Source organism: Dama dama, chromosome 22 (assembly GCF_033118175.1).
Source record: "Dama dama isolate Ldn47 chromosome 22, ASM3311817v1, whole genome shotgun sequence".
NCBI classification, from domain to species: domain Eukaryota; kingdom Metazoa; phylum Chordata; class Mammalia; order Artiodactyla; family Cervidae; genus Dama; species Dama dama.
In genome coordinates, this window is record NC_083702.1 from 59202026 (window position 1) to 59215266 (window position 13241).

Here is a 13241-nt window from a genome sequence, read left to right on the forward strand (position 1 = left end):
TGAAGTTTGGTGATGGAGTGAGAGCGGAGATAGGGAGAGAGGTGACAAAGAGCTCGAGAATGAAATATAATAAGAAAAGAGTGGAAGAGCATGAAGATAGACAGGAAGTTATACCAAGGATTCTTTGCTAGCCTCTGGTATCTTGCCATTCAATTAGATTTCAGGACATAATTTTAGCAAAGATGTGGGATAATATGAATTAAATTTTGGAGAACATATTTTTATCTTTTCTGTAGAAAATGGGTTGGATGAGGGAAGGAAGCAAAGATTATTTAGAAGTCTTCTATAGGCTATTATTAAGACTAGATGGAAGGTAATTATTTATTGGATTAGAATGGTGGCAGTTCTAGCAGACACTGTCTTCTAATTACAGAATGTTTCCTGCTGGACTGAAAATAGATAGGTGCCTTTCACTTTTCTTTTTTTTTTTTTTAATGTATATTTGTCATGAACATGTAGGGTAATTTAGTAATTTTTTTTTTTTAATTCCTATGGTTTGCAGCTTATGAAAGTGAAAAGTGAAAGTGTAGTCCCTCAGTCATGTCCAAATCTTTGCAACCCCATGAGCTGTGGCCCACCAGGCTCCTCTGTCCATGGGATTCTCCAGGCAAGAATACTGGAGTGGGTTGCCATTCCCTTCTCCAGGAGATCTTCCCAACCCAGGGGCTGAATCCTTGTCTTCCACATTGCCAGTGGATTCTTCACCATCTGAGCCACCAGGGAAGCCCTCTTACAGCTTAGAGCCGCCTCAAAAAAAAAAAAAAAAAATTTTGTTTTGTTCTATATGGAGCTTATGGATTATAATTTCTCCATTCAGTCATTTTTCATATAGTTTTAACATCTTGTGCAGTGTTCTCCAGGGAAAAGTTTCCTTTAAAATAAATATTTTAAATCAGTTAATCCTCTTGAGACACATGACATACTGCTTAAAAAAGGATGACACCTATAATCTTAAAACTACAACATAAGCAACTGGGCTTTCCATGTAAGACAGACCATTTCAAAATAAAAAGGAGCCTGAAATCTCCTTTTATTCATTTTTTCTAAACTGCTTTAAAAAAAGAAAAAACTATTTGTTTTACTCTGATCTTGAAAAATATGCTCCAAGTTAAATAAAACATAAATTGGAGAATATTTCCTATCTTAAAAAACTGAGAAGAAATGAAACTAATGAGTTTCTTACTGTGACAAAATCCTTGAATTTACACATCTGAGTGTGTATTACTGAAGCTAATGTTTTGCATAAAAATGCAAAATAAAAGTATGGGTTAAAGCAAAATATAAAAACATGGTGGATAGGCAACATTAGAAATTGCCTCTATCCTGGAACTCATGTCAAAAGAAGAAAGTCAAGAGTGAAATTGCTACTAAAGACATTAAGGTTTGGGGGAAAAGTCTGTTTTTATTTTAATTATAATAACTTTATTGCATGAAATGAAGAAATACTCGATCCCTGTTTATCAGTTGAAATAGGATGACATGCAGTTAGAAATAGTTTTCTTTCACACAGTAAATGTTAAACTGACTGCTTTAAAACTTACACTAAAGGAATCAATTGTTCTATTGTAATAAGAAATCTTTGAACCTTTCATTTCCTAGAATCTGGCTTTCAATAGATATCCTTCTCAGCAGCAAACAGAATCTCAGAAATGCTCTTTATTAAATGAGTGTTTTGTTTACCTCAGATAATCATAAATGTATATTCCTTTAGTACACAAAGTCAGTGTAAACAATGTGGATTATGACACTGGACCGAATGTTGGAAATTATTTTTTTATTTATCAAGCAATAATGTTGAATTTAATAGAATTTGAGCCTTTCAAGAACTGTCTAATTTTAATATTATAAGAGAATCTCTTATCTTGTGCTTGTAAATTGTCAAAGCAGTTACAGAAGCCCTTGGGACTATGTGTTTGTGCTTGGTGACTCAGTTGTGACCGACTCTTTGCAACCCCTGGTCTGTAGCCCACCAGGCTCCTCTGTCCATGGGATTCTCCAGGCAAGAATAGTGGAGTGGGTTGCCATGCCCTCCTCCAGGGGATCTTCCCAACCCAGGGATTGAACCTAGGTCTCCTGCATTGCAGGCAGATTCTTTACAAGCTGAGCTACCAGGGAAGTCTCCCTGGCACTGTAGTAGTGTTTAAAAACAATGACTATTTTACTTTTACCAAGCAAGAATTTATTTGAGGAACTAGGAAGAAAATAATGTTGTCAAGTAGTTCAGAATACTTACTTAGAATGTTGTAATTTAAGATTAGGGTAATGTGTGTGCCCAGTTGCTTAGCTGTGTCAGTTCTTTGTGACTCCATGGACTGTAGCCTGCCAGGCTCCTCTGTAATGGGATTCCCCAGGAAGGATACTGGAGTGGGTTGCCATTGCCTTCTCCAGAAGATCTTCCTGACCTAGACATGGAACCTTGAAGAAGTTGAAAAAATAAGAAAACAAGATGTTCAACAGGGTTTCATATTGTCATGTATTGAACCAGAAAGAAATGAGGTTAGAGGTCAATAAGTAAGAAGTGGCTCCCAGGGAGAAAGGGGGAGACACATGGAGCAGTGATGTACCAGGCATGTCTAGATAATCTTTTACTGTTTTAATACCTTTTTCTAGAACCCTGCTCATTACTTCAGATATTTAGTAAAGTGTGCTATATAACACTCCATGCAGGATGATATACTTTGTACCTGCTTGAGTGAATATTGGAAAAAAGAGCACAACCAGAGTGAATAAAATGAAAGTAAATTCAAACCTTCAGGAAAAATGGGAAAAGCAGAACTAAAAGTGGTCATGAGGATTTAAATATTGAAGCTTATAGAAGTCTGATAAAAGTAATTCCCACTTTATATAGGGTAGGGATATTTAGGTCAAGTTATGTTAATTTTCAAAGACAGTTACCTCAGGTGAAATCTGACTTCTAGAATTATAAAGTTTACTTAAACTGTAATAAATACAAAAAGAGATGTTTGGCAGAGTAGAATTAATCATCATTCTGTAAAATGAAGATAATGACACTTAATCTTTCTTAAGAAAATGGCTGTATGAAGATCTTTGGAGGCTCTGTGTAGCTTTAGAATCTGTGACCCAAGAAGATAGTTTCATTATTTTGTGTTTTCATCAGTATAAACATAAATGATTCTTTTAATAAAGAAAGAAGAAGAAAGTTAGATAAATAATTTAATGTATACTAAATAGATTGGAAACTTTAAAAAATACAGACAATACAAGTTAAATACTATTTTTTCTCTTTTTTTCTATTATATGGCTATCAATGTACTGTGTTTTCCTTTGGGAATGCATGAATTTATGACACTCGAGAAAACAAATAAAAAAACCTCAAGGATTGCATTCAGTGAATTTTTGAATAAAATTATATGAGCAAATATTTTTATTATTTTTAATTAATTAATTAATTAATTTTATTTTACAACATTGTATTGATTATATGAGCAAATTTTTATAGGGTATTATTCCTTTTTTATTCTTCTTTCTTTCTTTTTTTAAAATAGAAATCAGCGATGGGAAACCACACAAGAGTAACAACTTTTATCCTCCTTGGACTAAGCAATGATCCACAATTACAAGTGGTTATTTTTTTTCTCCTTTTTTTCACTTACTTGTTGAGCGTCACTGGAAATCTAATCATCATCACCCTTACCCTGCTAGATTCACACCTCAAGACACCCATGTATTTCTTTCTTCGAAATTTCTCTTTTTTAGAAATCTCATTCACAACTGTCTGCATCCCCAAATTTCTTGTCAGTATGGCAACAGGTGATAAGACCATTTCTTCTAACAATTGTGCAGCACAGCTGTTTTTTACTATTCTCTTGGGTGCAACCGAATTTTTTCTTCTGGCTGCCATGTCCTATGACCGCTATGTGGCCATCTGCAAACCCCTGCATTACATGACCATCATGAATGGCAGAGCGTGCAACTTACTGGTCTTTGCGTCATGGTTGGCTGGTTTCATAATAATTTTTCCACCACTCCTCGTGGGTCTCCAGCTTGATTTCTGTGCAGCCAACACTGTAGATCATTTCTTCTGTGATGTATCTCCTATATTACAACTCTCTTGCACAGACACAGATAAAGTAGAAATAATGATGCTTCTCTCAGCCATTTTAACTCTCCTGGTTACTCTGGTGTTAGTGATTCTCTCCTACATAAACATCATTAGGACTATTCTGAAGATACCTTCTTCTCAAAAGAGGAGGAAAGCCTTTTCTACATGTTCTTCTCACATGGTGGTTGTGTCCATTTCTTATGGGAGCTGCATCTTCATGTATGTGAAACCCTCTGCCAAGCAAAGAGTGTCTTTAAATAAAGGGATAGCTCTGCTCAGTACTTCTGTTGCCCCCATGTTAAATCCTTTTATTTATACACTGAGAAACAGACAAGTGAAATATGCTTTTAAGCTCATGATCAAAAAGATTGAGGTTTTCTCAATGAAGTGAGCATTAGTGACATTCCTGAGTTGATAAGTAAAATAAATCAAGAAATGTGGAGTGTGTTGTACATCTCTTCTACGGTTGTGTTCTACATAAAATTATTATCTTATATGACTTACAATGTTCATTGTGACTTGCCTAAAAAATCCCAGTCTAACTTTCACTTTATTTTCTCCTCACAGTAAGATCACATATACATTTCTTATATATGGTCATATTCATTTGCCTTTTGATTTGGAGACTCTGTTGATTTCCTTTAAAAATTCCCTCAGAGGAAGACAAAGTGAGACTTCAATTTTCCATGTTCCTTTCCACTGTTTAGAAATTTAGAGATTCAGTTTGGTGCACATTCTATGCACCTAGATTTGATCATCTAATCAGCTTTTCTATAGTGGATTCCAAGTTTCAATTCTGAATAGAAATTTGGAACAAATTTAATGCATTTCTTAAACTACACACGTTGATAGTTTCAAATAACCAGGCTTGGACTCCTGGTATATTTTTAGAAACAGATTGAAGAAACTTTAGAGATGTTAAGGCATTACTGCCTTGCAATAACCAGAGAAATTATTGCTAACATTAACTAATTGCTTACAATAGCCAGGTTTGTGAACTGTATTAGCGTGCATCTTGAAAACAGCATAAGCTAGGTATTATCATACTCACTTATGAATAACAATCTTTAGCCTATTTAAAGCTTAAATAACTCACAGGATTAGAATAATTAATATTGTGAAAGAGACCATAGTACCCAGATTCAATGATTCCCTATTAAAATAGGTCAGTTTTCATTCCAGTCCCAAAGAAGGGCAATGCCAAAGAGTGTTTACATTACTGCACAATAGCACTCATTTCACATGCTAGCATGTAATGCTCAATATCCTTCAAGCTAGGTTTAAATAGTATGTGAATTGAGAAGTTACATATGTACAAGCTGGATTTAGAAAAAGCAGAGGAACGAGCGATCAAATTGCCAACAGTCATTGGATCATAGAAAAAGCAACGGAATTTCAGAAAGACACCTGCTTTATTGAATATGCTAAAGTCTTTGACTATGTGGATCACAACAAACTGGAAAATTCTGAAAAGAGATGGGAATAGCAGGCCACCTTGCTTACCTCCTGAGCAACCTATAAGCAGGTCAAGAAACAACAGTTAGTACCGGGCATGGAGCAACCAACTGGTTCAAAATTGGGAAAGGAGTACATCAAGGCTGTATATTGTCACCCTGCTTATTTAATTAATATGCAAAGTACATCATGCAGATGATGGGCTGAATGAATCACAAGCTGGAATCAAGATTTCCAGGAGAAATATCAATTACCTCAGATATGCTGATAACATCGCCTTTATGGCAGAAAGCGAAGAACTAAAGAGCCTCTCGATGAAGGTGAAATAAGAGAGTGAAAAAGTTGGCTTAAAACTCAACATTCAAAACACTAAGATCATGGCATCGGGTCCCATCACTTCATGGCAAACAGATGGGGGAAACAGCGGAAACAGTGAGAGACTTGATTTTCTTGGGGTCCAAAATCACTGAGGATGGTGACTGCAGCCATGAAATGAAAAGACCCTTGCTCCTTGGAAGAAAAGCTATGAAAACCTAGACAGCGTATTAAAAAGCAGAGACATCACTTTGCTGACAAAGGTCCGTATAGTCAAAGCTATGGTTTTTCCATAGCATGTACTGATGTGAGAATTGGACCATAAAGAATGCTGAGTACCAAAGAACTGATGTTTTCAAACTGTGGTGTGGAGAAGACTCTTGAGAGTCCCTTGGACAGCAAGATCAAGTCAGTCAAACTTGAAGTCAATCCTGAATATTCTTTGGAAGGAATGATGCTGAAACTGAAGTTCCAATACTTTGGCCACCTGATGCAAAGCACTGGAAAGACCATGATGCTGGAAAAGATTGAGGGCATGGGGAGAAGGGGGCGGCAGGGGATGAGTTGGTTGGATGGTATCATCAACTCAATGGACATGAGTTTGAGCAAACTCTGAGAGATAGTGAAGGACAGGGAAGCCGGGCATGCTGCAATCCATGGGGTGATGAAAAGTTGAACAGGACTGAGCAATTGAATGATGAAATCAAAATATCCATATTTTTAACAGACCTAGGACAAATAATCTTAACATTTATATGGACCCAAAAAAGACCCAGAAATGCAAAATAATCTTGAGAAAAAGAACAAAGCTGGAGGTATAACTCTTCCATATTTCAGACTATATTTCAAAGCCACAGTAATGAAAACTGTGTGCTATGGACACAAAAACAGACACATAGATCAATGGAACAGATTAAAGAGCCCAGAAATAAACTAACCCATCTATGGGCAATTAGTTTACAACAAAAGAAGGAGGAGGGCTTCTCAGGTAACACTAGTGGTAAAAGACCTGCTTGCCAATGCAGGAGACATAAGAGATGCAGGTTCTTTCCTGGGGTTGGGAAGTTCCCCTGGAGGAGGACATGACAACCCATTCCAGTATTCTTGCCTGGAGAATTCCATAGACAGAGGAGCCTAGTGGGTTACAGTCCATGGAGTCACAAAGAGTTGGATGTGACTGAAGTGACTTAGACTGCAGGCATGCACGCACAAAGGAGGGAAGAATGTACATTGGAGAAACAACAGTCTCGTCATTAAGTTTTGAATATCCAGTCATCCATGATGGTCATACCTTGGTCGTAGTAAATTACGCTGTAGTAATCATAGGGACCCTTTTATCTTTTTGAATAAGAGTTTTAATTTTCTTCAGATAAATACCAAGAAGTGGAATTTCTAGATCATTTGGTAGTTCCATTTTTAATTTCTTTATGAACTTTATAGTATTTCCCATAGTGGCTACATCATTTATATTCCCACCAATAATTCACAATTGTTTTTTTCTCCACATCACTTGTTATTTGTAGTCATGTTTATAATAGTCATTCTAAAAAGTGTGAATTGATATCTCATTGTGGTATTGGTTTGCATTTCTCCAATGATTACAATTTTGAGTTATCTTTTCATGTGTCTGTTGTTCATCTGCATGCCATTTTTAAAAAATGCCTATTCAGCATTTCCAATATTTTGCCAATATTTCAAGTTAAGGATCATTTGGTTACATCTACATGATTTTGGTTCTTGATACTAATCTCTGTCAAATGTTCAGCTCTTCAGAGAAACTGCAATTTGACAACATTTACTGTGGAAACTGCTGAGCAAAAGTCAGATCTCATCCCTCTCATCTCTTCCTTACCCCTAGAACCTAGCTAAGGGATATAGTCATTGAATCCAACTGTTCCCAGAAAGGAATTGTCTCCTTTCATTTCTTCCTGGTAGTAACCAGAATAAGGGGGTTGGGGGTGGAGAGATACACACATCTACTTGGAAAACCCAAGATTCCCTCTAGATAATTCATGGGAATGACATTTTCCCCTAACTCTATGCCCCAATCAGTCTGGTTGGCACACCTTCCAGGTGGCAACATCTTCACAAGGGAGGACCTTATGGATTTGCACTTAATTCTGGTCCAGTTCAGTTCAGTTCAGTTGCTCAGTCATGTCTACCTCTTTGTGACCTCATGGACTACAGCACACCAGGCCTCCCTGTCCATCAGTAAGTCCCAGAGTTTACTCAAACTCACGTCCATTGAGTCACTAATGACATCCAAACGTCTCATCCTCTGTCGTCCCCTTTTCCTCCTGCCGCCAATCTTTTGCAGCGTCAGGGTCTTTTCAAATGAGTCAGCTCTTCTCATCAGGTGGCCAAAGTATTGGAATTTCAGCTTCAACATCAGTCCTCCCAATGAATATTCAGGACTTATTTCCTTTGGGAGGAACTGGTTGGATCTCCTTGTAGTCCAAGGGACTCTGAAGAGTCTTCTCCAACATCACAGTTAAAAGCATCGATTCTTCGGTACTCAGCCTTCTTTATAGTACTACTCTCACACCCATACATGACCACTGGAAAAACCATAGCCTTGACTAGACAGACCTTTGTTGGAAAAGTAATGTCTCTGTTTTTTAATATGCTGTCTAGGTTGGTCATAACTTTTCCAAGGAGCAAGCATCTTTTAATTTCATGGCTGCAATCACCATCTGCAGTGATTTTGGAGCCCCCCCAAAAATAAAGTCTGACACTGTTTCCACTGTTTCCCCATCTATTTACCATGAAATGATGGAACCAGATGCCATGAACTTAGTTATCTAATGTTGAGCTTTAAGCCAATTTTTTCACTCTCCTCTTTCATCAAGAAGCTCTTTAGTTCTTCACTTTCTGCCATAAGTGTGGTGTCATCTGCATATCTGAGCTTATTGATGTTTCTCCCAGCAATCTTGATTTCAGCTTGTGCTTCCTCCAGCACAGCGTTTCTCATGATATACTCTGCATATAATTTGAATAAGCAGGGTGACAATATACAGCCTTGATATGCTCCTTTCCCTATTTGGAACCAGTCTGTTTTTCCATGTCTAGTTCTAACTGTTGCTTCTTGACCTGCATACAGATTTCTCAAGAGGCAGGTCAGGTGGTCTGGTATTCCCATTTCTTTCAGAATTTTCCAGTTTATTGTGATCCACGCAGTCAAAGGCTTTGGCATAGTCAATAAAGCACAAGTAGATGCTTTTCTGGAACTCTCTTGCTTTTTCAATGGTCCAGCGGATGTTGGCAATTTGATCTCTGGTTCCTCTGCCTTTTCTAAATCTGGTTTGAACATCTGGAAGTTCACAGTTCATGTACTGTTCAAGCTTGGAGAATTTTGAGCATTAATTTACTAACGTGTGAGATCAGTGCAATTTTGTGGTAGTCTGAGCATTCTTTGACATTGCCTTTCTTTGGGATTGGAATGAAAACTGAACTTTTCCAATTCTGATTAAGTTCATTGAAAGGTTCTTGTCATTCAGTCATTTGACTCTTCTAGAAAAAAGGTCTGAGTGTGAGTAGAGGATGTTGGAAACACTGATGAAATTATACTAACTGAATTGGGGCACTGATTTTTCTGGAAGTGCAGGGACAGAATAACCTAGCGTTTAGTGAGAAAATAGCTTAGACCTTAGCAAGCATGAGTTGGGACAAACATTTATCATCTTTGTCAGTAAAACTATCCCTGGAGCCTCCCTCTAGAAGAAAAACTCTCCACTGCAGATCTCTTGAACAGTTGAAAGCAACTTAAGTTTACATGACAGTTGGTTCTGCCATCATCACTCAGAAAGGTTATCCAGATAAAAGACAAGATAGGGGAGGTCACTAGCAGCCACCACCCACCCTCCTCACACTAAAGCTAAATATTTCTCGATACTTTTCCCACCCTACTTTCAGCCAGTGAGTGAGGGTGATAAATACCACATGTCTGGTGGTAGGGCAGATTAGATTAATTTAGGATTACATTGGATTAAATTAAATAGGACAGGTCAATTCAGTTAAGCTGCTCAGTTGTGTCCAACTCGTTGGGATCCCATGAATCTTAGCACGCCAGGCCTCCCTGTCCATCACCAACTCCCAGAATCTACCCAAACCCATGTCCATCGAGTCAGTGATGCCATCCAGCCATCTCATCCTCTGCCGTCCCCTTCTCCTCCTGCCCCCAATCCTTCCCAGTATTAGGGTCTTTAATAATGACTCAACTCTTCACATGAGGTGGCCAAAGTATTGGAGGTTCAGCTTCAACATCAGTCCTTCCAATGAACACCCAGGACTGATCTGCTTTAGGATGGACTGGTGGATCTTCCTGCAGTCCAAGGGACTCTCAAGAGTCTTCTCCACCATAGATCAACAGCATCAATCATTCGGCACTCAGCTTTCTTCACAGTCCGACTCTCACATCCATACATGACCACTGGAAAAACCATAGCCTTGACTAGACGGAGGTTTTTTGGCGAAGTAATGTCTCTGCTTTTTGATATGCTGTCTAGGTTGGTCATAACTTTCATTCCAAAGAGTAAGCATCTTTTAATTTCATGGTTGCAATCACCATCTGCAGTGATTTTGGAGCCCAAAACAATAAAGTCTGACACAATTTCCGCTGTCTCCCCATCTATTTCCCATGAATAGATGGTCCAGGTGCCATGATCTTAGTTTTCTGAATGCTGAGCTTTAAGCCAACTTTTTCACTTTCCTCTTTCACTTTCATCAAGGGACTTTTTAGTTCCTCTCCACTTTCTGCCATAAGGGTGGTGTTGTCTGCATATATGAAGTTATCGATATTTCTCCTGGCAATCTTGATTCCAGCTTGTGCTTCTTCCAGCCCAGCGTTTCTCATGATGTACTCTGCATATAAATTAAATAAGCAGGGTGACAATATATAGTATTGACGTACTCCTTTTCCTATTTGGAACCAGTCTGTTGCTCCATGTCCAGTTCTAACTGTTGCTTCCTGACCTGCATACAGGTTTCTCAAGAGACAGGTTAGGTGGTCTCGTATTCCCATCTCTTTCAGAATTTTACACAGTTTATTGTGATCCACACAGTCAAAGGTTTTGGCATAGTCAATAAAGCAGAAACAGATGCCTTTCTGGAACTCTCTTGTTTTTTTCGATGATCCAGCGAATGTTGGCAATTTGACCTCTGGTTCCTCTGCCTTTTCTAAAGCCAACTTGAGCATCTGGAAGTTCATGGTTCACATATTGCTGAAGCCTGGCATGGAGAATTTTGAGAATTATTTTACTAACGTGTGAGATGAGTGCAATTGTGTGGTAGTTTGAGCATTCTTTGGCATTGCCTTTCTTTGGGATTGGAATGAAAACTGACCTTTTCCAGTCCTGTGGCCACTGCTGGGTTTTCCAAATTTGCTGGCATATTGCATGCAGCACTTTCATAGCATCATCTTTCAGGATTTGAAATAGCTCAACTGGAATTCCATCACCTCCACTAGCTTTGTGTGTAGTGATGCTTTCTAAGGCCCACCTTACTTCACATTCCAGGATGTCTGGCTCTAGGTGAGTGATCACACCATCATGATGATCTGGGTCATGAAGATCTTTTTTGTACAGTTCTTCTGTGTATTCTTGCCATCTCTTCTTAATATCTGCTTCTTCTCTTAGGTCCATACCATTTCTGTCCTTTATTGAGCCCATATTTGCATGAAATGTTCTCTTGGTATCTCTAATTTTCTTGAAGAGATCTCTTGTCTTTCCCATTCTGTGTTTTTCTGTTATTTTCCTTTATTTCTTTGCATTGATAGTGTTCTTATCTCTCCTTGCTTTCCTTTGAAGTCTGCATTCAAATGGGAATATCTTTCCTTTTCTCCTTTGCTTTTCACTTCTCTTCTTTTCAGAGCTATTTGTAAGGCCTCCTCAGACAGGCATTTTGCTTTTTGGCATTTCTTTTCCATGGGGATGGTCTTGATCCCTGTCTCCTGTACAGTGTCATGAACCTCCATCCATAGTTCATCAGGCACTCTGTCTATCAGATCTAATCCCTTGAATCTGTTTATCACTTCCACTGTATAATCATAAGGGATTTGATTTAGGTTGTACCTGAATGGTCTAGTGGTTTTCCCTACTTTCTTCAATTTAAGTCTGAATTTGGCAATAAGGAGTTCATGATCAGAGCCATAGTCAGCTCCCAGTCTTGTTTTTGCTGACTGTATAGAGCTTCTCCATCTTTGGCTGCAAAGAATATAATCAATCTGATTTCAGTGTTGACCATCTGGTTATGTCCATGTGTAGGGTCTTCTTTTGTGTTGTTGGAAGAGGGTGTTTGCTATGACCAGTGCGTTCTCTTGGCAAAACTCTATTAGCCTTTCCCTGCTTCATTCTGTACTCCAAGGCCAAACTTGCCTGTTACTCCAGGTGTTTCTTAACTTCCTACTTTTGCATTCCAGTCCCCTATAATGAAAATGATATCTTTATTGGGTGTTAGTTCTAAAAGGTCTTGTAGGTCTTCATAGAGCCCTTCAACTTCAGCTTCTTTAGCGTTACTGGTTGGGGCATGGCTTGGATTACTGTAATATTGAATGGTTTGCCTTGGAAACGAACAGAGATCATTCTGTCGTTTTTCAGATTGCATCCAAGTACTGCATTTCAGACTCTTTTGTTGACCATGATGGCTACTCCATTTCTTCTAAGGGATTCCTGCCCACAGTAGAATGGTCATCTGAGTTAAATTCACCCATTCCAGTCCATCTTAGTTCGCCGATTCTCAGAATATCGACGTTCACTCTTGCCATCTTATTTGGCCAGTTCCAATTTGCCTTGATTCATGGACCTAACATTCCAGGTTCCTATGCAGTATTGCTCTGTACAGCATCAGACCTTGCTTCTATCACCAGTCCCATCCACAACTGGGTATTGTTTTTGCTTTGGCTCCATCCCTTCATTCTTTCCGGAGTTATTTCTCCATTGATCTCCAGTAGAATGTTGGGCACCTACTGACCTGGGGAGTTCCTCTTTCACTGTCCTATCTTTTTGTCTTTTCATACTGTTCATGGGGTTCTCAAGGCAAGAATATTGAAGTGGTTTGCCATTCCTGCGGGGAGCCGGCCTGACTGCTCAGGCCCCTTCTCGGCCCTGAGAGAGATCTAAGAGGTCCCTCTCTGTCCCGCCACCCCTGATTTGTTAAAGTGCAAATTGGCCTTTCTCACCTCCCTCAAGGAAATCGCTGCAGCCACCATTTGCCCATTTTCCTGACTCTGATAAGATTATCGGGCTCCTGTGAATGGTTTATGTCTAGGTAGTCTTTACCTGATTGTAAGACGCTGGTGCCATGCTCTGCTGGAGTTAAGATAAAACTCCTGAGCTAAAACTAGTGTCTGCAGTTCTGCACGTATGCAAGTCTTTGATCTAAAATTTGGTGAATCCTGTTAGTATATATATGT

At 38.7% G+C, this 13241-nt stretch overlaps 1 protein-coding gene across 2 annotated transcripts; it reads left to right on the top strand.

Annotated features, from left to right (window-relative positions):
• Positions 1-1248: 1248 nt before the first annotated feature.
• Positions 1249-4454, top strand: LOC133043379 (olfactory receptor 6C74). Of its 2 annotated transcripts, XM_061124184.1 has the most exons (2): positions 1249-1267; positions 3535-4454. In XM_061124184.1, the coding sequence occupies exons 1-2, from the start codon at positions 1249-1251 to the stop codon at positions 4452-4454; spliced, it is 939 nt and encodes a 312-aa protein (XP_060980167.1). The 2 variants fall into 2 exon arrangements, with proteins under 2 accessions (XP_060980167.1, XP_060980166.1); XM_061124183.1 differs by lacking the exon at positions 1249-1267 and having other exon boundaries at positions 3516-4454.
• The last annotated feature ends 8787 nt before the right edge of the window (positions 4455-13241 follow it).